This window comes from Trichosurus vulpecula, chromosome 8 (genome assembly GCF_011100635.1).
Source record: "Trichosurus vulpecula isolate mTriVul1 chromosome 8, mTriVul1.pri, whole genome shotgun sequence".
In the NCBI taxonomy this organism is placed as follows: Eukaryota; Metazoa; Chordata; class Mammalia; order Diprotodontia; family Phalangeridae; genus Trichosurus; species Trichosurus vulpecula.
Window position 1 is genome coordinate 163,777,894 of NC_050580.1, and position 25,175 is coordinate 163,803,068.

A 25,175-nucleotide genomic window follows, 5' to 3' on the forward strand; every position below is an offset into this window, starting at 1 on the left:
CCCCTCCCGCCCTCCTTTATAACCAAGGTAGCCAGAGAATTTGATTATACCTCCCCCGCCCCGAGCCCCCACCCTGTTCCTGAGTGTCATCAGTCCTCAGAAATAACCCCCCTCCCCAAACACCCATGCACCCACCCTCCATCGCCCATCCCTCCCACCAGCCCAGCCCAGTCCAGTCCTCCTCAGTCATTTCTAGAGGAAAGTCTCACCATTTCCTTCAATCTCTTCAGCAAACGCGGTTTCCGCTACACTAAATAAAGGCAGCTGTGGGCGGGCGGGGAGGCGGCCAAGAACGCGCCACCCGCTACACGGCTAAACGCCCCGTCACTCCCCAGATTAGAGCGGAGGAGTGAGGCAAGGTAAGTCCGGCCCTCGAGATCAATCAGAATAAAGTAGGTACAATCAGCGCCGGGGAAGTCCCCGAACCCGTTTCCATAACAACGAGCTCATGCGCCCTTTTTAGCGCTAAGGCCCGGATGTTGTGATCGCACAGCTGACACCCTGGGCGAGCCGCTGCTTCCCGATGTCGCCCAACGGCGGGGCCGCATTGCTCTATGGGAATCGTAGTTCTCCGACTCCACCTTCCCCCAAAGACAGGGCGAAGGGGGACTACATGTCCCAGCATGCCCTTCGGCGCCGCCGCCGGTCGTCTTAGTCGCCTCAGCAGCCGGAGTCTGTGAAGCAGGTTGTTGTTTTTATCAGAGGCGTCACTGGGGACCTGAGCTTCGACTCGCCGCCAGCACGACTGCCAGCGCTGGCTTCGGGAGGTGGCTCTGGCCACTTTCAGGTAAGAGTCGCGTCACGTTTGGTTTCTCTGCGAGGCTCGCGGTACTGCATCTTCTGCCTGAGGCGGGCAACCTTCTCAGCGCCCGGAGTCGGCTCGGGTTGGGGCTGCAGCCCGGGCTCACGCAGGGTCTCCGGGGCTTGGCACCGGGGCTTCTCCGGGCTGTGTGCATCCGTGCGTGCCGACTCTTCGGGTGTCTGTTGACCCCTCTGGGGGAGTGTGGCTTGAGCTTATGGAAAGAGGAAAGGGGTTTCAGCCAGGGTTCCTTTCCTAGGCTGGGACGAAACCTGTGGGATCCATATGGAGCGGAGCCTAACGCTCCACCGACACCGTGGGTCCTGCAGATCGAATCTGCTTTGGGAAGCTTGTTTTCCCTGTTCCCTGTACCGTCTAATAACGACCGAATTCAGTCTGGAAGGGGAGCTGCCGCTTCCATCCTGACCCGAGGGCGCCTGTCGGAAGCGACGGGGAAGGAGGGAGTGGGAGGGTCGCTGGTTTCCTTGGTTTCGGGTCAATCCAGACACCATTTATTATTGAGCCTCTCGCTCTGCAGGATGTTCAGGTCCCCAGGGTAGGGAGCCCCCCTTGGGCTGCATTCCCACCCTCTTTGGCTCTTCACCTCTTTGCCCTTGTACCAGCCCGCTCATCACCCCGGGTTGGGTTTCTCCTTTGAAGCAATCAAACTCATAAGCATTTATTAAAAATAAAGTCCCTACTATGTGCTCCTCACTGCGCTAGGCTCTGGTGATACAGATAACGAAAGTGGAGGCTGTCGGTTGCTTTCGAAGAGCTTATTTTCTCCTGGGAGAATACCTGGGCTGTGATAAGTAATAACAGTATTTGCAACATAAATACAAGGTGAGTGGGGGAGGGGGAGTAACGACTTAGAGAAGCCACGAAAGGCCTCTTGGAGGAGGCAGCTCTTGAGCTGAGTCTCGGGGGAGAGGGAGGAAGGGGTGTCAAGAGTCAGAGGCGAGGAGGGGGAGCACGTTGAAGGCGTGGAAGGGTTAGCTTGTGCAAAACCACAGAAGCCGGAAACGTGGTGGTCAGCAAACGGCAAATAGAGTGGTTGGGCCAAAAGTGAGCGTAAAAGTGTTATCACCTCGGCAAGATTGGTTAGATTCAGATTGTGAAGGGTGTTTCACAGTCTGGCTCCAGCCTTTCCAGGCCTCCACGTCAACAAGCATTTATTAAGTGCCAGGCTGTGCACAGGGGAGGAAAAGAAAGGTCAAAACAGACCCTGTTGTCAAGAATCTCAGGAACAGAGAACTTTGTATCCTAGAGGTAATGGGGAATCACTGATGCTTATTAAAATGGGAGTCACTGAAAGTTATTAAAATGGGAAATGACATGACATGATCAGGCCTGCACTTCAGGAATAAGCCAAATGATGGATGGATGGATTGAAGAAGGGAGAAGACTTGAGGCAAGGACACCACCAATCAGGAAGCTATTGCAATAGTTCAGGGAGAGGGAATGAAGGGTCTGAATTAAGGCCGAGTGGTATGTGAGTAGACAGAGAGGAAAGTTGTGAGGGATGCTGGGAAGTGAAATAACAAGACTTGACAATTGGATATTGAGATGTGAGAATGATGGCTTTGGATGATACTCAAGTAGTGAAGCTGGGTCATTGGAATATAGGTGGGGCCCTCAACAGAAATAAGGAAGTTGGAGGAGGAGATAGTAGAAAACAGTAAGTTATGTTTTGGACATGCCTTGTTTGAGAAGTCTGTGGGACATGAGGTGGGCTACCATGCCTGGCAAGACCATTGAATTTAGCAGTCTAGAGAGCATTGTTAACTTGGAGGAACCTATCCCCATCTATCTAGTGGGAAAGTAAACCAGATTGTAAGGGGTTGCAGTCAGTAGAAAGTGAAAAAGTGGAGACAGTGTAGATAGCTTTTCCTCTGTGTATGACTATAAAGGAGGAAAGATAGAGGATGATACTTATTACCTATGTGACCTTGGGCAAGTCAGTTTAACCTTCTTAGGCCTCCGGGAGATAATTCCCTGTCAATAGACTTTTCTGAATCCACTAGCCAGAACTAATTGCATCTCTACCTCCTGGTTTCAAGCCTTTCCCAACCACCCTTTAATTCTAGTGTCATCTCTCTGTGAATTTTTTCTCATTTATCCTGAATGCAACTTGTTCCTCAGTATTTGTTTGTTTATTCTCTCTTGCATTAAATTGTGAGCTTCTTGAACTCCTTGTCTGTTTTTGTATCCCTGGTTTTAGCACAGTGCTTAGCACAGGGGTGGGGAACCTTCAGCCTCGAGGCCATATGTGGCCCTCTATGTCCTCAAGTGTGGCCTTTTGATTGAATCCAAGTTTTACAGAACAAATCTTTTTATTAAGGGGATTTGCTCTGTTAAGTTTAGATTCAAAGGGCCTCACTTGAGGACCTAGAGAGCTACATTTGGCCTCACTGCCAAAGGTTCCCCACCCCTGGTCTAGTATATAATAGATGCTTCGTAAGCATTTGACTGACTGATTTTGTTTCCTGGCCTGTTAGATCTAGTGCTGGAAGGGATTTTCAAAGTGCATCTAGAACATCCCTCTTATTTTACACCTGAGAAAACTGATCAGCCCAAAGAGGTTAAGTGACTTGCCCTAAGTAAGCAGAACTGGAATTTGAATTCAGGTACAAACGAGTTCATCTATGGCTCTCATTTGAATAACTACCCTATTGCACTTCTACAAAATACCTTTTATCAAAGCTATATGCTCATCATATTTCTTCCACTAAACTTAGGGCTCTTTGAGGTTGAGGACTATATCTTTTCATCTTTTCTTTTACTGCACCTAGCACACTGGAAGCCCTGAATATTTGTTGGATGAGTAAATATATTTTATTAAATAGGAGAAACTTATTATGGTAGGTTAGATAAGAAACAGAAAAAATAGTCTTTTACCCACACTAGACAATTACCTATATATAGTGCAAATTCAGGGGATTTGGAGAAGCTTGACCTGAGCCTTAAAAGTCTCTTGAGTTAGTTTGTAAAGACAGCTTTTTATGTAACTGTTAGCTATTATGAGAGTCTAACTCAAACTTCCTAAAGAAGACCCTGAGAGTGGGGTCACTTTAAGCTTTCATGACTTTTGTACTTTATTTCCACATTATTCTAATGACCCAGGTTTGCATCCTTAACTCCTTACACACACACACTCTCTCTCTCTCTCTCTCTCACCCTCACCTCCATTAATCTGTTGCTCTGTCCTGTTGGTTCTGCCTTCACAACATCTCTCATAAATGTCCCCTTCTCCCTTTTGACACTAGTACCACACAGGTGCAAGTTCTTATAACTTATGCCGAGACTATTTCAATACCCCTCTAGTTGGCCCCACTCCAATCCATCCTACTCAACTGTCAAAGTGATTTTCCTAAACTTCAGGTCTGACCATGTCACTAACCTATTCAATAAATTCCAGTGGTTCCCTATTGTCTCTAAGATCAAAGGTAAAATCCAGTGTTTGGCCTTTAAAGTCCTTCTTTCCTTTTTGGTGTTACACTTTATTCCTCTCCTCCTTCTTTGTAAGCCAGTGACACTCAGTCCCCACCTGCGTGCATTTTCACTGACTGTCTCATGTTCGAAATTCCCTCCTCATCTCCTTTTTTTGGCTTCCCCAGCTCCCAGTCTCAGTGAAAATCCCATCTTCTGCCTGAAACCTTTCTTGGTTTCCTTTGAGAGAGCCCCTAATATTTCCTGAACATATCTTATTTTTATATAATTGCATGTTTTCTTGAGGGCAGGGACTGTTTTTACCTTTTTTAAAGTATGCCAGAGCCAGGGACACAATAAATGCTTATTAGATGATTGATCTTTCTCTTTTGTTAGAGTGGCATAGAGGAAGGACTAGGCAGATTGAAGACTGGGACACAGTCTTTTCTCCAAAATTTGCTTAGGGCTAGTCCTGCCTTGAATCTCTGGCTTGAAATTTTAAGAACCTCTTCAACAATTTTAAATACCTCTGCCTTCCCTCTTCTTGGCACTTCTTCCTCCTGGTACTTTGCCTATATCCATGGGGATACAAAGGCAAAACAAAACAATCCCTGCCCTCTAGGAGTTTCTCTTCTTTTGAGACAAAACAAAACAAACCTCTTCCTCTAGGAATTTACTTTCTTTTGGGGTAAACCACTTACAGATCAAAGTAAATTTGAGGTACTTTTGGTGTAGGAGGTACAAGCAGCTGAGGTGGGGGGGGAGGGGGATGAATGCCCAGCAGGATCCAAAAAAACGTTTCCAGTAGGTTATATTTATCTGAGCTTTGAAGCTGGCTAGGGATTCTAAGAGGCTGAAGTGAAGTGGGAATGTATTCCTGTCATGGGGGACAATCTGTTCAAAGGCATGAGGATAGAAGATGGAATGGCATGTATGACAGACAACAAGTAGTCCATTTTGAGTGGAATGAAGTGTGCAAGAAGGGGGATAGCATACAATAAGTATGGGACTTTAAAAGTCAGGGTAGTATATACCTTAGCCGAGAGGTACTGGCTAGCCAGTGGAACTTTTTGAATAAGGGAGTGAAATGACCAGAGCTACAGTTTGGGATTATCACTTTGACAGCTGATCAGTTGCCCCATCCTGGCCAAGGTTAACCCCCCTCCATTTGTCTGTTGATCCCCTCCCATTGATTTTGTTCCAGTATTCATTTGTTCCTCCGTCTCTGTCATCTTCCCACTCTTCAGCCTTATCCTCCTCCCTCCCCACCAAAAAAAGGTCTTCATATCTCATTGATTCAGAGCTAGAAAGGACCTTAAAGGTTGGCTAGTCTAACCTCATTTCACAGATGAGGAAGCTGAGACCCAAGGAAATTGAGTAGCTTGTTCAGGTTCACAACCAGCAATTGGCAAAGCTGGGGATGAACCCAGGTCCTTAATGTTCTTTCTACTAGGAAAGAAGTAATGAAGGTGGATGCTGTGTTAGTTGAGAGAAAGGACTGACTAGGAAAGATGGGTGAGGGAGAGGTACGGGCAGCCTCGGATGGTGGAAAGAGCAATGATTAGAGTCAGGATCTTGCTTCAGATCGTGTGAATTACTTTTCTTTCTTTCTATACAATCTAATCGATTTCTTTCACTTATATACACATATTTGCAGCCCCAGTTTTTCTCTTGAGCTCCTATTACCATTTCTAACTACTGGCTAGACATCTCCATGTAGATTTCCCACCAGTACCTCCACTCTTTGTTCAAATTTCACTACACTCCCCCACTCCCTGACTTCTTAGTACTATGGATGGCACCCATATCCTGCCAGAGGACAAATCCTCTTCCTCTTTTTCCTCACTTTAGTACAATTAATTTCCAAGGCTTGAGTCAGCCTGTATAGTATCTCTCCCTATGTCATCTTCTTTTTCACCTAATTTGGAGTTGGAAATTACTTCAGGGGCCTTTTAGTCTAAGCCTTCCATTTTATATTGAGGAAAAATATAACCCCTCAGTAGTGGTTTTCCAGGACACCTAGCTGATAAGAAACCAAACAGATTCTGTGTTTCCAAATCTGGTGCTTTCATCTGGTACTACCATCCCAGTTTAGGGACCTCATTTATGTCTTTCTGGGCTATTAGAATAACCTCTCAACCATTCTTCCTCTTTGTGGTGTATCTCTGTAACAACAATATGGCTTGCCGCTACTGTGGCTGTGTAAGACCAGAGTTCAGAATGAAACATAGACAAAGGGGTGTGTGTGTGTGTGTGTGTGTGTGTGTGTGCGTGCGTGTGTGTGTGCGTGCGCGCACATACCATATATATGTATTTATACATATATTAGAATGTACAGTGTGGAGATTTGTTTTGCTTGACTACGATACATGTTTGTAACAGCAGTTTTGTTTTTCATTCATTCTCTTTGGGGGAGTGTGGTGATTGGGAGGGAGATGGCAAGTTTTTGCTGAATAGAATAATGAAATTTATAACAAGTTCACGGACCTCAGGTTAAGAATTGATGCTCTGTGGTCTAACTACTATCCCATTCTATGCCCTCTGTCTCCACAGTTCAAGATAGGCTTTTCCCCTTGCCTGGAATCCACTCCTTCTCCAGTTCCAAATGTTTTGAAGTTTTCCTTCTTCAAGTCCCAGCCCAGATACCATCTCCTCTATGAAGCCTCCATCTCCTCCATCCTGGCTGAATGTGATCTGTCCCTCACATTTTCTTTTTAAGAAATGGCTTATAGCTTACTATTTTCAAGTATAAGAAGTATGTTTTTAATTAATGTTTCTCCCCTCATATGCCACAATGAGTAGATTTTTAAATCTACTATGTACTGAATGATTTGCAAAATCATTCAGTACATAGTTTGACAAAAAACAAATTCCCATAGTAGCTGTGTTTGAAAATTTTAGTCTCTTTCTGTATTTTAAATTTATTACTTCTCTGTCAAGTTTTGGGTGGTGGGTTTCTTGATTCTTTTGGATTTATAGTTCATCATTGTGTTCTCTCACATTTTCTTAGAACGCTTTTGTCTCAATCTTACTTTCGCTATGATCATATTTTACTTTATACTGTGCTTATTTGTGTATATGTCTTACAGGTAGGAATTGTGTTCTTTTTCACCTTTTTATCCTTGCACATAGCAGTATTTAATTTTAACAATAGCTTATATTTATATATACTGTGGTCCTTAATAGCACTGTGGGGTGGATGCTTTGTAACAAACCTTAAAAGAGCCTTGGAAACTACTTCTTCCTACTTGTGTGAAAGATCTTCTTACTGTCTCCTTATTAGGCTTATTATTCCTGCCTCCACTTTATAGATGATGAAGCTGGTTCAGAGACTTGCCCAACATTACAAAACTAGTAAATGTCAGAATGGAGGACTAAACCCATCTTCCATCTTCTAGTACAATGTACTTGTCAATAAAATTTGATGAAGAGAGGTCTTGAGAAGCCCATACTGCCTGTGTAGTTTTAAACTAGTTATTTTAAACAAGTGCATGCCAATTGTTCTGTTTAGCTTCTTGCTCATTTTCCTAGCAGATGAAAAGTCTAAGCAAATGAACTCATTTGGCTGCTAAATTTTATCAGTGTTCTGAGGGTAGGAAATGAGCAATTGGACTAGACAGATAAAAGCAACAAGAGGTAAATATGATATCTTCATATGTAGAAACTGATTTTACTTTGATCTAATTTTCCTCCTACTTTGACTGGTATATCCAGATAAAACCTACATGCTTGGCTTTTCTTTATTAATTAGAAGATACTTCATTCTTAATCAGCTTACAGATTGACAAAACACTACCTTCTGATCTTCCTGAAAAGATTTACCTGTATTTGATAAAGCATTGGATTTTGTAAACATTGAGATTTAGTGCCTTTTGTTAGTACTTACAGTTAGGTTATAAGTAGGAATAATGTTTAATGGGTTATAGTGTTCAACACAGACTGACTTGGTTAATGAAAGGGGGGATATTATCTTCTCAGTTCCTTTTTTGTTGCTTTAAGCCATTATTTAGAGTTTTAAATAATTTCTGCTATGAGTTTTGTTACTAAGAATTACATAATTTAAGTGTGCTATGCTTTTAAGTTTTGATTTTTGTGATTTGAAAGGAAATAAGCAGTAGTAGATGGAAATCCACTGGACATTCTAGAAGAGATACTTGATAAATTATAGACCAGCAGTGTGTTTGAAAGTTCCTGCTACGGTTATATAAATGTCAGTTTAAGTTAGCATTAGTGTATTCAAATAGTTTGATTCTTCTAACCTTGTATTAAGGACTCTGATCATCCTCCCAGGAAATCTGTCACCAGGAAATTTATCATTCTGCAAGATTGCATCGACTTTGGTATTTGTACCTCATCAATACAGCCAACGTTTTGGAGGCATTCCTTGATTCCTTGCCATAGGAACACTCTGGCTATCTACCAGTCATCCCTTGCGCTTGTCACATGACCACTTCATCCTTTCCTTGTCATATATATAATTCTTTGATAAAATCTTTTACTTTTTTTCTTAAGAGTTCCTAGTTGGTTATATGTTGCAGTCTGGTTATTTTCACTATGTGCATTTGCATTGTGGTCTGTGTGAAATTCGTATTAAGTTCTTTGGAGATTTTGGCTTGATTTGATTTTCATACTGCTCAATAGAAAGGTCCTGAAATTGCAGTATAAAACAAAAGTTATAAATAAAGATGATACTTTAATAAAATATAGAAAATTTTGAGGTGTTTTGTGGTTTTACAGCGATCAGGTTCATATGATTAGATAATTTAAAAGAGGTTTCCGTATGAAAGATCATCTCATGTTCTTTCTGCCAAGTGAAATGAACGTTAGTAAGAATGGTTTGTGTTCTTTATTCTGTTCTATATACAGGCATATATACTTTTTAAAAAGAAAAGACATTTCACAGTTCTTTGACTCCTCAGTACTAGGTATTGGAGGATATGCAAAAATTAAATAAAACACTCCACCTACCCTCCAAATTTTAAGTTTAGTGTATTGGGTTTGCTTTGTCACTTAGTGTGAGTACTATTGCCTTTTAGAGCAAGAAAACCAGAAAGGATTACTTTATCTTCAAATATAGCAATAGTTGCTGCTATTTCTCAATTTGGAGGATGTTACACCATAGAAGCAAACAAACTGAGAGTACTGTTCTTCCCTGCCTCACTACCTCAAACATATGTGAGGTAATTGTGTGTTGACTAAACTGTCCTTAGAAAAGAGAAAAAAAATCTCAATTAAAAAGAGTTAATCTATTGAATGTCTTGTTGCTGTCTCTCTTTCTCTACATTACAGAATGTGAATTGCAGCTTCCACCTACAATTATAAAAACAAAAAATGGCCTAAGGTTCTAGTTTACCTCAGGGTGCACTTTAATACTGTAAGTACAAGTCTAGTTAATGCTATAACTGGGAGCCCTCTCCCATTCTATTTCTCAGCTACCATTCTCATGACATATTTGTAAGCAGAAGTTGAGGGTAATAACATGATTCTGTGGATTCTGTAAAACAAAATTCCCCAAATTAAATCTTTTTTTCTCTAACGTTATTTTCTTCATTTAAACTTTACTTCTCTTGAGGTAGTTGCCATTTAAAAAGTGTAACTTTATTGCTAGGATGAACTATTATTATTCTTCACAAGATGATATATCAGAATGCCAAAATCACCTATCCACTCTTTGTGCAAGATGGTATCATTGTTTCTGTTACAATTACAGCTATGCTTGTCTTCTTAGGATCTCTTTTTAGAAACTAGGAGAGGACTAATTTGTTAAAGTAATACATTGGTGTTTGAGCAAACTTAACAATAAGGGAATGCTCAGATGGAAGCGGGGGGGGGGGGGGGGGGGGGGGGGGATGATACTTGTAATTGAACTTCAGACCACTATGAGTATTTCTTTATATTTTAATAGGCCCACATCCCTGTCTTCTCAGAAGGCAGCCTTTCTACTTTCTTTTCTCTCTTTTTTGATTTGTTTTTAGTAGTGATTGGTGTCCCCTGTAGTCCTTTATTTTTTTTTTAAGTTTACTTGATGCCTTTTGATTTTATTACACATTCATTTCTGGATATACTTTTCCTCCAACCTAGGTAGCTTTTAAAAAAAAAGTTCAGCAAAACCAGTCTACAGATTGATCTGATCTGAAGGAGAGTGCCACATTCCACACCCTTAGTCTTCCACTTTTTAAAGGCTGGAGGTGCATTTGCTGACTCTTAGGAGCCGTGTTTGCTTTGTCATTGTAATTACACAGGTTGTTGTTTATTTCAGTATTCTTTCCAATTACTATGTTGTAGTCTTTGTGTGGACCCTCCATTTTCACTGCTGTCATTCCCTGCCCAATCTCTGTAGCTCTTAGTCTCAGTCCCAAGACTGAGATGTGGCAGGGTGAAAAAACAATTACCTGCTTTTTTAGGTTACAGAAAATAATGTTAAAAACTTAATGTGTAATAAAATATTGGACTTGAAGTCATAAGATTTGCTTTTTAGATAGGCTATTCTACTTACTAGTTGTGTGAGCTTGGGACAAGTCATTTGACCTCAAGGCCTTAGTTTCCTCAGCTGTAAAATGAGTGGGTTGGATTCATTGATTTCTAAGGTCTCTTGCAATTCTCTCATTGGATAAGTTTTTGCATATTTTTTTGAACGTGAAATTTAGACAGTCTTAGTGAGTCACCTAGAGTAGGGCTGTCCAACCTTAGGTTTTTATTGAAACAATAGACTGTATATTTTGATTTGCCATTTTAGTGAGAGCTCTGCTTCCTTTACTAAAGCTTTTATGTAAATTTCTATGCTTGTAGGGGCTGCACTGCAGCAGCATTTTGGACAGCCCTGACCTAGGGGAATGAATACACAAGTAGTATCAGAGCCTTGGACTCATGTTTCTTAAAACTAAGTACCATTCTCTTTTTTCTATGCCATGTTGCCGCTTGATGAGAGGCAGCTGCTACAGTGAAAAGAGTGCTAGATTTGGAGTTTAGAGGACTAGACAGGAATCCCAGCTCGGATCCTTATTGTTTGTGAATTCTTCCTTACCTGCTCTGGGCTTCAGTTTTCTGAACTGTAAAATTAGGAGGTTTGGCTATGGCAGGATGGGCCAGACTCTAAAGATCCCCTCCAGATCTGAATTTATGATCTTATGATTAAAAAAAATCAGGTACATTGCCTAATTTCTTATGTACAGAGAAATTGTATGATGAGGAGGTTTATGTATTGGTTTATGGTTTACGAAATACTTTCCTCCTGACACTTAGCTCTCGTGCAGTCTGCAACATGAAGCCTTTCCTGCTACTCCTACTGCTATTGCTTTCTCTCCAGAATTACCTTGTTTTTATTGTGTATTTGTATTGCATATACTTATATATGTATATTTTTTTCCTTGTAGAATGTAAGCTTCTTGAGGGCAGGGACTTATTTTGGTTTCTGTCATTGTATTCCCAGTACTCAATAAATTCTTGTTGATTGATCTAACTAGCTCATGTACATATTATATATAAATGTCAATTATAGAAATACCTTATAAAGCACTATGTAAGATGGCATTTATATTTAACAAGTGATATAAGGGATACTATTATCTAACAAATAATATGATCAGAAAAGGAGGTGGGCCAGTCATGTAGCAAGAACGAAGGCTAACACATGGCAAAATTAAGTGCTGTATCCACAAAATGCTAAAAGACCCTTGGAATGTGGGGTAGATCCTCCATGACAAATGATGGGAGGATGTGGCGACGAGTTTAGTAGGAAGAGTTTTGGATGGGTTGGGATTGATCTTTGAATTAGTATTATTACCATTGTTACTGTTAATAGTAACTGGCATTTATAGTGTTTTAAGATTTGAAAAACACTGTGATGTATAAAAAGTTTGAGAGACATAGTTCCTGGGTAATTAATCATTTCATTAATTATGCTAGTCATTTTGCCTTCTCTCATAAACCAAAGACCCCTCATGGAACCCACTCACTGTTTATATGCCCTTGGAAGAGTGGGTGTTCCTGAGGGTAGAAATCAACTCTGATTGGTTAACAGGTGATGAGAGAATGAATATAATAATGAAAGATGGGCTTATTCTACTGAGGTCTGAAGGACTGTGACTCAAGACTGATCCCTCAGTCTCCGACAAAGAGACTTATCTATACCCATACTACCCAATCTAGGGTAATCTAGACAAAAGGGAGAATCCACTTTTATCCAGACTTGTCTGACTAAAACACAGTGGGCTGGAATCCACCAATTTATCTAAACCAGAATTTCTTTACTTTTTGATCAGATCTAAGTTTTCCATTTCTGTCCACATAGGGAATCATACCCTTGCCTGTGGGTGCTCTGATCAGTGAAACCTAGCAAGATATCTTGATGATTATGGGCTAGATTTCTTTTTTTATAGCCATTCCTTAAACCCAAATAACTCTGGCTCTCATCGATTGGCCAACAGCAGATCTCAGCTCAAGCCTTACTTGGTCATTGTTTGTATTCTGATGGCTCAGAGTGAGTATAAATAGCAATTATTTCTGTTTTGGCCAGAAACCTGAGGGTCTTCCCTTCCCAGATTGATTTTTTTTTTTTGGTTTTTTTTTTTTTTTTCCCAGATTGATTTTATTTTTTTGACTAGGTAAAAGAGGCCATTCTTTGCCTCATTTTTACCTAGCGTTAATCACTGAGACCTGGGAAAGACCTTAGCTTGAAAAGGCCAAGGTCTCCCACTGCATCTGGGGCCATCTCCATCACCCTGATCTATATCTTGTCACTGGACCCAGATGGCTCCAGAGGAGAGAGTGAGGCTGGTGACTTTGCACAACCCTGCCTCACTTAAACCTAATTCACTTGCAAGTCATGACATCTCCTTCCTGTTGTCATGGTCCTCTTTAAGAATAGAAAGACAGACAACAACAGCAGTCAAGCCCTGCATTTCAAAAGCTGCCAGAATAACCTACAGGGACTGCTTTCTGAATGAGGACTGGGGAATGGGAAAAAACTTCAGTCCTAATTCAATAATTGGTTATTAATATAAGAGAGAAATAATTATTCTCTCAGCTCTTTACATATGTTAACTCATTTTATCCTTATAGCAGCCTATGTAGATGCTGTCATTACCAGAGGAGGAAACTAAGATACTGAAGTTAAGTGTTTTGCCCCAGGGTCCCGTAGCTAGTAAGTGTCTGAGGCAGGATTTGATGTAAGGTCGTTCTGACTCCAAGTCCCAAGCTGTATCTGCTTAGTCATCTAGTATTGACTTGTTAGTATCAGGTCAATAAATCTTTAAGAGCCTGTTCAATGTAGTTAGGCCCCAAGGAGACAGAGTTGGGAGACATAGTCATTGCCCTCAGGGAACTAGGAAGGGGAAAAACATGTACACAGATAGTTATAAAGTGCCAAAGGAAAAGTCCTAACAAAATATTAGAAGAAATTTAAAGAGAGATTATTTTGTGCATTTTTGTTTTGTGCTTTTTAAAGGTGGAGTGAATCAGGGAAGGCTGAATTGGTAACACCTGAATCACCCTAGTTGGAAGAAATTAATCACTAAGGATTAAGTGGCTATTATGTTACAGGTACTGGAGTGAAACTGTCCCTATTCTAAGTCAAATCAAGAAACATTTATCAGACTCTTACTCTGTGACAGGCTCTGTGCTGATGGGTCTATAGCACAATCCCTTGGGTGGGGGGTGGGAAGGCCATGATCCTAACCAGACTTGAATCCTTGTTTTAAGTTTGGTCACAATACTTAATTTGCCTAAGAAAGGTCTTTGTTCTCCACCAACCCACCTTTCAGTCCAAGTTTGAAAAGGGATTTTAGACTAGAGAAATATTTATTTCTTAAGATTTCTAGTTGAACAAAAAATGAGGTTTTAAAGTGTTTCCATAATCTTTGGGGGAAAAGTCTTTAAAGATAAGTAATCTGCTATTTATTCCAAAAATGATGTTTTTGATATATACCATTGCTCTGTATAAGAATTGGTAGAGTTGATTTATTCATCTTCAAGTATATGACATTACATATCGGTGGGAGAAAGCCAGTATTTCCAATTTAATATTTATTGAGTTAACATTGAAATTTGTTAACTGTTATCATGATGGTGCCTTTTAATCACTTAAAATTCTTTCCTAGTTGCTGACTAGTCTTTTAAGAAATAAATTATTATTATTATACTTTGTTTTTATGTTACTTCCATTTCCCAGTGCACCTCCCATCTTTCCTTTCCAAGATCCACCCCTTATAACAGACAAAAGCGGAGGAGGGGAACAGTTCAGCAAAACTGGCAAGCATATTGAAAAAAAATTTACATTATATGTAGTATTTCACATCTATTAGCTCCCCCTCCCCCATCATCCTCCCACACCTCTGTGAAGTAACAAGGTAAGTTCCCTTCTCAGACTTCTTCTTTGGGGCTAAGTTCAGTCATTACGGTTTTGCAATGTTCAGTTTCAAGTCAACAAGCATTTATTAAGTTTCTGCTATATGCCAGACGTTGTTAAGCTCTGGGGATACAAAGAAAGGGAAAAGACATTCCCTTCTCTCAAGGAGCTTACCTAATGGAGAAGATAACTGCACAGGAGCTGATAAGATAGTATGGAGAGAAAGGAAAAGAGGGCCCAGGAGTGAGACGTGTGTGAAACCCATGGTGAGCGGACATGACCTGAATGAAGATTCATTAGAGGAGACTGACAGGAAGGCAAGAGAACCAGGAGAGAGCATTATCAGGAAAACCTGAAGAGAAGAGAATACCAAGAAGATATGAAGAAATGACAATTTATGAGGAATACCGTACTGTAAAAATGTCAGCTTTTTAAGAAGTACACCTTTTGTATGGATTGCACTCAAAACTAGACTTATACTTGTCAAGTTAACTTCAAAGCAGATATTTCAAATAACATTCACATGATAACTTATGGTTTAAATTTATTTATGGGTTAAATATCTTACTCTCCCTAAAAAGCTAGGTTTTAAGTGTCAAAGCTAGGTTGTAAAGGTCCAGTACTTTCTTATCTATACTCTGCTTTTTTTACTATAAATATTTTTCTGTATAGGCTGCCTTACTACCTAATTACATCATCAACCTGTAACAACAGTGGAGAAAGAGCCCCTTTGTGGCTCTCCTGCAATGAAAAAAATGTTAGGCAAGACTTGCTTATTATTTTTCATTGATTTTCTCCATGTGGTGTTCTTATTCCAAAACAGGATAGGCTAATTTAGATAATTTTAAAAAGACTGTAGTTATATATATATGTAGTGCTTTACTATTTTGCAAGATTGAAACATCCTTTTCCCTTCCTCACAGGAAATCTTTTTTCAAGGGAACAATTTTATTTGATTTTTAGGCAATCTCTGAAAAGCATTTTATTTTTTTGACTTAGGTATAGATAGAATGCCATGGGTAGGAAAATTTAGAGATTGAAAATGTCAAGTGACTATTCATTTAATCACTGAATAGTATGTTAATCTATGTCCATTTTCCTTCCAAATCCTTCTGGGGCCTCTGCTGACAACCCATTGTTTACTTGAGAACAGAATTTTAGCCATGTAGGAGAATAATGCTCCTATTTTTCTCCATCACACCTGTATTCTAGAAGATGAGGTCATGGAAATCTGTTCTTTTTCATAGTAAAATGTAGTTATTCAGGAATGATGAAGATACCATCAGATCAGGTAACAATTAATTAATCTGTCTCTAATTTATTGATATTAGAATCATTACTTTGTATACGGAAGAGCAAGCAAGCAAACAGGTGTTTTTGTGTGTTTATTTTTTAGTGATAGTAATTTCTAGTCCCTCTAATTCACTCATTTCCTGCACATTAGTTTCTGAATTCATATGTTCTTTTTACATTAAAGTAAGATTTAGTTGAGTGAGAAACATTTATAAGTAAATATCATAGATTTTCCTGTATATTAGGGGATAGCCTAGAAGTCTAGATTTCTAAGGTATAGGGAAAAAGAATTTTTAAAGAGACTCCTTTTATATACAAAGTTAATTTAGAAGAACTTATGTGTGCTTTTTCTTTTTTTTTCTTTTTTTATTAATTAATTAATTTTTAGTTTACAACATTCACTTCCACAAGATTTTGAGTTCCAAATTTTCTCCCCATCTCTCCACTCCCCCCACGCAGAGACAGCATACATTCTGATTACTCTTTCTCCCAATCTGCCCTCCCATCTATCACCCGTCCCCCCCATCCCCTTCCCTTTTATTTTCCTGTAGGGCAAGTTAGATTTCTATACCCCATTGCCTGTATATCTTATTTCCTAGTTGCATGTAAAAAACAATTTAGAAAGATTTTTTTTTGGAGGGGGGAGGGCAGGGCAATTGGGGTTAAATGACTTGCCAAGGTCACACAGCTAGTAAGTGTGTCAAGTGTCTGAGGCTGATTTGAACTCAGGTCCTCTTGTGCCACCTAGCTGCCCCTAAAAAAACAATTTTTAACATTTGTTTTTAAAACTTCAAGTTCAACATTCTCTCCCTTCTTCCCTCCCCTCCCACCCTCATTGAGGGTGGCATTGAGATGGCAAGCCATTTGATGTAGGTTATTCATGTGTAGTCATGCAAAATGCTTCCACAACTGACATGTGAAAGGCTAACTATATTTCCCTCCAGCCTATCCTGCCCCCCATTTATTCTATTCTCTCCCTTGACCCTGTCCCTCTTCAAAAGTATTTGCTTCTGAGTACCCCCTCCTCCCATTTGCCCTCCCTTTTATCATCCCCCCTCTCTTATATCTATCCCCCCTTACTTTTCTGTAGGGTAAGATAGAGTTCCATACCTAATTGAGTGTGTATGTTATTCCCTCCTTAAGCCAAATACAATGAGAGTAAGGTTCACTCATTCCCTCTCACCTCCCCCCTGATCCCCTCCAAAGTAAAAGCTTTTTCTTGCCTCTTTTATGTGAGATAATTTATCCCATATTATCTCTCCCTTTCTCCTTCTCCCAATATTCCTCTCTCACTGCTTAATTTTAGTTTTTAGATATCATCCCTTCATATTCAACTCCCCTGTGCCCTTTGTCTATTTATATGTATATTCCCTTCAACTACCCTAATACTGAGAAAGGTCTCATGAGTTATAAATATCATCTTTCTATGTAGGAACGTAAGCAGTTTAACTTTAATAAGTCACTTGTAATTTCTCTTTCCTGTTTCCTTTTTATGCTTCTCTTGATTCTTGTATTTGAAAGTCACATTTTCTATTCATCTCTTGTCTTTTTATCAAGAGTACTTGAAAATCCTCTATTTCATTGAATGTCCATATTTTTCCCTGAAATATTATACTCAGTTTTGCTGGGCAGGTGATTCTTGGTTTTAAACCTAGATCCTTTCATCTCCAGAATATCATATTCCAGTTGGGTTGGATTGGCTTGCTTTCAGGCCTTCCTCTGCATATGGGCTTTAGTGGGAGTGGGACTGTATTCTATCATCTTCCTGTTCTTCTAGGCCTTGCATTCTGTGCTCAGATTGTACCCCAGAGACAAATGTGAGAAATTCAAAGCTTCATCAAAAATCCCAAAGGCTAACTGACTGTAGCCCCACAACAAGGTGAAATAATGCTGATCCACATTCTCAAATAGTTGTTTACTCTGACTCATGGAACCTATAGAAGGGTTGAAACTGTTTTCATTTTTTCTGCTCACTTGTGGAAGCTCTTTAATAAAATCACACATACATCTTGGGTAGATATAATTTGGCAGACTCTGGGAGATCTCAAAATAGGGGAAAAGCTTCCACCACCGCTTATTCTCCCTCCCATCCTGGGGGTTGGGCCAGGTGGTGTAGACTTAAAGGATTTGAACACAAAACAGAAGAGTTTGTGTTTTATCCTAGAAGCAATAAGGAGTCACCAAAGTTTCTTGAGCTTGGAGGTGGAGTTAAGTTTAGACTTGTGTTTTAAGAGTATGGATGGGGCATTTATTTGTAGGAAGAATTAGAATGGGGAGGAACTGGAAGCAGGAAGTTGTATCTTCTTATAGTCAGGTGAGAAGTGATACAGACCGGAAATAAGGTAGTGATCATGTAAGTAGAGAAAAGGAAAAGAATTAGAGAGATATTGTTACTATAACAATGGACCAACTGACTGGAGTATGAGAAAGGCTGAAAAATCTGGGATGACCCCAAAGTTTTGAATCTGGGTAACTGGGACTTTAGTGATATCCTCAACAAAAATAGGAACATTTGGAGTAGGGGTAAGGGTTTTGTTTTGTTTTTGTTTTTACTTATACTTAGAGGTGGAGCGGAAGGATTGTTGGAAGATAAGGAATTCAATTTTAGTTGGTTGAGTTTTTGATGCCTGTAAGAATATATACGTAAAGATGTCCACAGGCAGTTAGTGATGCTATGCTGAAGCATAGGAGATAGATTTGGATTGGATTTCTAGATTTGAGTTATCTGATAATTAGACATGTGGGAGCTGAGGAGATAAGCAAAAGAAGGTATATAGAGAGATCAGAAGAGAAGTCAGGATAGTCTTATGTTCCCAGGGACTAGCATAATGCCTTGTTTGTAGCAGTTAACATTTCTTGGATTGGATTGCCTAAAATATCAAGAACAAATTTTTTCAGAGTAACATTAAAGCATCTACAGCTGATCCTATTATGCATGGTGATTCAAAAATCTTAGTGCATTTTTAAGCTTTAATAGCTGTCCAAACTTTCTCTCACTATTCTCTAACAAGAATTGTCCACTTTAGCTTGATTTTTCATCTTAGTCTGCAGAGTATACCATCTGCCAGCTAATAATTGTCATTATTATTAAATACATTTTACAAAGGACTTCCCTTGCAGTTTTGCAATAGAAAGAGTGCTGAATTCATAGTGAGAGAACCTTTGTTCAAATTCTGACTTTATTATTTACTTTATTATTATATATTATATGTTTACTATATATATTATTTACTTTATTATTATATATTATATGTTTACTATATTCTGACTATTATTTACTATATATGTATTTACTATATAGACTATATTTACTATATACTAGTATATATACTATATACTATAAAATATGCTATGTACTTTATTGTTTACTATAAATAATATATATTATTTACTGTATATTTACTATATTGTATCAGCAATTATGGTAGTTAGGGCAGGATTTCTCTTTTGGAATGCTAAGGCCATCAGGTGCCTTTAATGAGGCTTGCCTTTGTTTGAATGGGGCAGGTAAAGTGGGAACCTTTTGTCTTTTGTTTTGGAGTGCTACTCAGCACTGAGGTAATCAACTGCCCCAGGGCCCTGACCTATGTATGTAAAATCTGAGGTTGGCATTTTGTTTTGGGGTCACAGTCATTGAAACAGTGCTGGTAATGAGACTCTGGGTAGCCATTGAAGCAGCACCGCCCCCCCCCCCCCACTTTTGTACTATGATTTGGTCAGACAGATAAAGAGCCTGTCTGTTGATCTGTTTGTAATTCCTGTTCATATTTACTCGGAAGTTCAGGGTGCTGGCTTTTCCCCTTGAACTAAGTGAATGGTATATGTATGTTTAATTAAGGTAAGATTGTTAACCTCTTAAAGTTGCTTTCCTTAGAAAAGCAAATCAAAGAACCTATGCCAGCAGCCTTCCTATGTGCTTTTGTTGTTGCTCTATCACCTCCACAGCAGCCGCTAGCAACAGTGTTGGTACAGCAAAGCAATAGTTACAACATTGATGATAATTATGAATATACCTATGTAGTTCTGTATTGCAAAATATAAGAGACTCTCCATATAGAAGGTAGAAGAAGTAAAACATTTATTCACACACCAGATAACCAAATTGTATAACCAGTAAGTCCAGCTCATTCAAGCAGCAACCAACTCCCAAAACCAGTAAGCTTACTTTATCATGATAGCAAGGAACTTAAAACACAATGTCATAGCATGGACCCTTGCCATCTCATTAACCTTCCGCCCCCCTGCTGGGGCCTTCTGACAAACACACTCACAGCACAGCTAATGTGCCTGGGTTTGCTAGCACAGCTAGTGTGCCTGGGTTTGCTCTCTTCCTCAGCGCTAGCTGCTGTGAGTATTTCCTGCTCCATACTTTCCTGTTCCTCTCCTTCAGCAAGCTCCTCATAACACATGTGACTTAGGCTTCCTTTGATGTAAGCAGGTTACATGGGCCTATTAGTGGATGGGGAAGATCTTCAAATTTAAATTACCATTACATATATACTATATATATTTGCTATATACTATAAAGTATATGCCATATACTTTATTATTTACTATTTTATTTACTATATATTATTTACTATATACACATATTTACGTGTGTGTGTGTGTGTGTGTGTGTGTGTATTTACCTTGGGTAGGTCATTTAACTAAGCTCTGAGGGCTTCAGCTCCTCATTTGTAAAATAAGATGGGTGATCTAAATTTTGAATTCTATTTTCCTATGACTTTGAGTGAAGTAGTGTATTATAATGCCCATTTTGTAGGTGTGGAAACTAAAACTGAGAGGTAAAGTGGATTGCCATATGTTTTAAGAATCTTAGAAGTGGAAGAGCTGGCTCTCAAATCCAGGGCCTAGGGAAATGATTTTTATATGATGCCAAGTTGCTTTACATTGTTTATCCCTTGGGGCTCAGCACATGCCTAGCCTCTCTCAGGAAAACTTCCTAGAGTATTGCAGTCCACGGTGATGCAGTCCACTCTGTATTCATTTTGTACTTCTTGCCTACAACACTTAGTATTTACCTACATACTTAGATACAAAGGTGAATTTCTTTGAAGACAACAACTATGTGTTAGCACACAGTAGGAACTAGAATGTTCAACAGATTTTTTTGCTGCTTCTTACACATAAATGTATTGTTATATTTCTAGATACTTGAAAAATGTCTGAAAACTCCAGTGACAGTGATTCATCTTGTGGTTGGACTGTTATCAATCATGAGGTAGGTTTTCAAATCTTAAATATTAAATTAAAAGAATTGTTGCATTGATGATAGTTACAAGGTCGTTTGGTCTTATTAAAACTTCTCTATCCAGAATTAAGGTTATGTGGCCTAGGATGTGAGATTTTCCCCCTCCATCTGATTTGGTTACCATATGTAAGTAACTGATTGAGACTTTCCAAGGGAACCTCAACCCTCACCAGCCACACATCTTTTAGACACATCAGCCTGTGGACTTTGGCAGGGATAATTTTGCTTTACAAAATCCACCTTTTAACATTCTTCCTTCTCCTTGATTGATTGTTAACCTTTCCCTTTTTTTCTACTTCACTGTCCTTTGTCTACTTCACTGTTCTTCATTACTACATGTTATGACAAATTTCTGTTACAGCTTGTTTTAAAAATATAAATTTTGACATGTTAAATTTTGGTTAAATGTTAATTTTAAGGCTGTCTTGCTTGTCTGTCTCCTAAAAGTCCTATTCTGTTTCTTAAAAAGTGCTTCAGCATCCCTTTTTTCTTTCTTTTTGCATTCACTTTTAATTTACTCCTCTCCTCCTTCCTCTTTCCCCCAATTAAAACAAGACAAACCTCTCTCCATTGAGGCAAATATGCGTAGTCAAAGCAAATCCATACATTGGCTGTGCTGGAAGATGTATTTTAGTGTCCATAACCTTTCTGTCAGGAGGTGAATAGCATGCTTTATCATCATTCCTCTAGAGTTGTGTTTGGTTATTGCATTGATCCAAAGGACTTTCTTTCCCTGACAAACTCACTCCTTTTCCAAAACTTCTCTATTTCTGTTGAATGCACTATCATTCTTCTAGGCTGCCAAGTACCTATCCTTGGCCTTATCCTCAAATCCTCATCATCCTTTGCCCCACATTATCAAATCTTGCTATTTCTTTCTCCACATCTTTTGCATTGAATTCCTCCTTTCTACTCTTACTGCCACTACCTCAGTTCAGGCCCTCATTATTTTCCACCTAAATTATTGCAGTAGCCTCCTAGTTGATGTCACTCATTTAAATCGCTCTACACTCCATTCTGTCCTACATGTTGCTGCCAAGTATCTGATCTTAAATTTTCCCTACTCAATTACCTCCAGTGGCTCCCAGTTGACTCTAGGACAGGGATTTTTAACTGTAGGGCTATGAACTCTTTTTTAAATTTATTTTGATAATTATTTCAATATAATTGGTTTCCTTTGTAATCCTGTGTATTTAAATTTATATATTTAAAAATATTATTTTGAGAGGGAGTCCATAGGGTTTATCAGAATGTCATGGGATTTGTAACACAAAAGAAGGCTAAGAACCTCAGCTCTAGAATTAAATATAAATTCTTCTGTTTATCTTTTAAGACCCTACACAAGCTGGCCCCAAACCCTTTCCAGCCTCATTGGTCACTACTCTTCCTGTACTCTCTTCCTCAGATGTGGCACTCCATCTCTCATTTCTGTGCTTTTTACAGTGTCCTTAGAATACCCTCTTCTGTCACCTCACCATCGTAGATTCTCTCGTTTTTTCAGTACTCATTTCAAGCACCACCATCTAGACAGAGTCTTTTCTACATGCATTACTTTGCCTCGCGCCCCATCTGCTAGTGGTTTCCTAAACTTTTTTGTACTGAACTACTAATTATTTACTTATATTTATTTTCTTTACATTTATTTTGAATATATGTCTATATATCTGTTTGCCTTCTCCCATTAGAATGTAAGTTCTTTGAGGAAGGAGGTTGAGTTGCAAAGCAGTTAAATCCAGTTTTAAAGTGATAAGGAACTATTAAATTTCATTATTGTCATTTTTTCTAGGGGTCTGATATAGAGACAGTGAATTCTGAAAACAGTGTAACAAATGAAAGCCCTGAGTTTGCATCAGAAGAATACACAGCTTTAGTGCAAGAGGAAAATCAAGAACAGCCTTTAGATCAAGAAGGTAAGATATAGGGAAAATAAAATTTCCAAAGAAAACTAAAGCAAATAAGTTTAAGCTCTCTTCTGTGATAACTGATATCTAGTCTCTTTGACATATATTAAGACACTAATCCTGTGCCCTCAGAACTTGGATCACTAGGGATACAGATACAGAATCTTACCAACAACGAGTGGGAGGTAGCGGTTCTGATATTGTATTGTTGGGACCTTCTGGCATCTTTGGATGTCTCAACATATCATATTACATGTAAAACAAATACGAGTTTGTTTTAACTATTGAAGCCATTTGCCGCTAATGACTTAGAAGCTAGGGATATGTAACATTAATCAAAAGAGTTGTATTCAATGAATTCTCTTCTAGCTACCATATTCTCCATTGATGAGAAGTAGAAAAATAAGACTTATTTAAGGTTTGTTTTATAGTGAAGTTTTTGAATATGTCAGCATTACTCATGAAAATGATTTAAAATATTAATTTGTCATGTTCAGAGAATGAAACAACTACAGTGGTAATTTTTAAAAATATTTTTATTGAAATCTTTTGGTTTTGTATCATTTGAATTTTTACCTGTATTCCTCCTCTTACCTGCTCATAGAGGGCCATCCCATATAATAAATTTTTTTAAAGAAAAAGAGGACAGAAGGAAAAAAAATCAGTAAAGCAATGGTAATTTTAAAAACATTTGAGGCTTATTTTTCTCTACCAATATAAAGTAGATATATTACAGCTTGTTTCTAAACAGCAATTTAGCAGCAAATTGTTTTTATACCCTTATTTATCTTTAAATCTAAAGGCTTTTTCAGGTTAAGATTGTTATCCTAATAGGGGAATGTTGGAGTGGCGGGGAGAGTGTTCCAAAAAGAACAATGGGATTTTAAGACAAAAACAAGAAACAGTACATTTTAGCCCTTTGCCTGACTATGCCAGAGTCAAGGGCAGACACAAAAAGAGCTGCTATAAATATTTTGGTACATGTGGGTCCTTTTCTCATTTGTATGATCTCTTTGGGATCCAGCCCTAGAAGTGGAATTGGTAAGTCTCAAAAGGTATGCAGTTTTATAGCCCTTTGGGAATAGTTCCAAAAGGCTCTCCAGAATGGTTGGATCAGTTCACAGCTCCACCAGCAATGCATTAGTGTTCCAATTTTCCCACATCTTCTCAAGATTCATCATTTTCCTGTTTTGTCATGTTAGCCAATCTAATAGGTGTGATGTGGTACCTCAGAGTTGTTTTGATTTGCATTTCTCTAATCAGTAGTGATTTAGAGCATTTTTTCATATGACTATAGATAGCTTTAATTTCTTCATCTGACAACCAGCAGTAATATTTTCACAAGAGGTCTTTATGATGAACTTCTCATACAGATGAAGAAACTGAGGCCCAGGAGAGGTAAATTTCAAATCCAAAAATCTTGTCACTCTGACACTTTATTTGAATTGAAATAAATGTTTAAAAAATTCACAGTAACAGTTAAAAATTATGGTACTGAGTAATTACTCTGTTTGTACACACATTTTTTCTGTCAAAGATATTTCATTCTATGTTGTGTGGTCTATGTTTGCAATTGGTCTGTATTAGAACTATGCCTTTATTGGCATAATTTGTGCAGTAATCTATGGGAAACTGAACAAGGCATTTTAAAATAAAGGAATAATATAATTTATCTTTGTTCCATATCAGGATATAGTGAAGGTGGTACAGTGTTAATGGGAGAAACTACTTATCCAGCTTTGGAAGAAGCCAACTCAGTTCTTGAGGTAAATTTCAATGATTCCCATTTCCTTTGTGATTAAATACTAAACAGGATTTCTTTTTTTTTTAACATTTTATTTTTTCCCCCAATTACACATAAAAATAATTTTTAGCATTCTTTTAAAAAAATTTTGAGTTCCAAATTCAATCCCTCCCTTTCTTCCCCCCTCCCTAAGATAGTAAGCAATCTGATAGATGTTATACATGTGCAGTCATGTAAAACATTTCCACATAAGTCATGTTGTGAAAGAAAGCTCAAATCAAAAAAGAAAGAGTGTGAAAACCACTAATGCTTCAGTCTGTATTCAGATTCCATTGTTTCTTTCTCTGGAGGTAGATAGCAATTTTCATCATGAGTCCTTTGGAATTACATTTGATCATTGTATTGCTGAG

General features: G+C 38.7%; 1 protein-coding gene across 2 annotated transcripts in view; it reads left to right on the top strand.

The window, feature by feature from the left end:
- Window positions 1-323: 323 nt before the first annotated feature.
- CCPG1 (cell cycle progression 1) overlaps window positions 324-25,175 on the top strand; it is a 49,492-nt gene continuing 24,640 nt past the window's right edge. The window contains exons 1-4 of one of the 2 annotated variants that reach the window (XM_036734637.1): window positions 324-787; window positions 21,020-21,090; window positions 22,907-23,030; window positions 24,711-24,787. In XM_036734637.1, the coding sequence (XP_036590532.1) occupies window positions 21,031-21,090; window positions 22,907-23,030; window positions 24,711-24,787 (261 nt within the window). In that variant the 5' untranslated portion in view covers window positions 324-787; window positions 21,020-21,030. The remainder of the gene's footprint in view (window positions 788-21,019; window positions 21,091-22,906; window positions 23,031-24,710; window positions 24,788-25,175) is intronic. The other variant, XM_036734636.1, reaches the window with a different exon arrangement.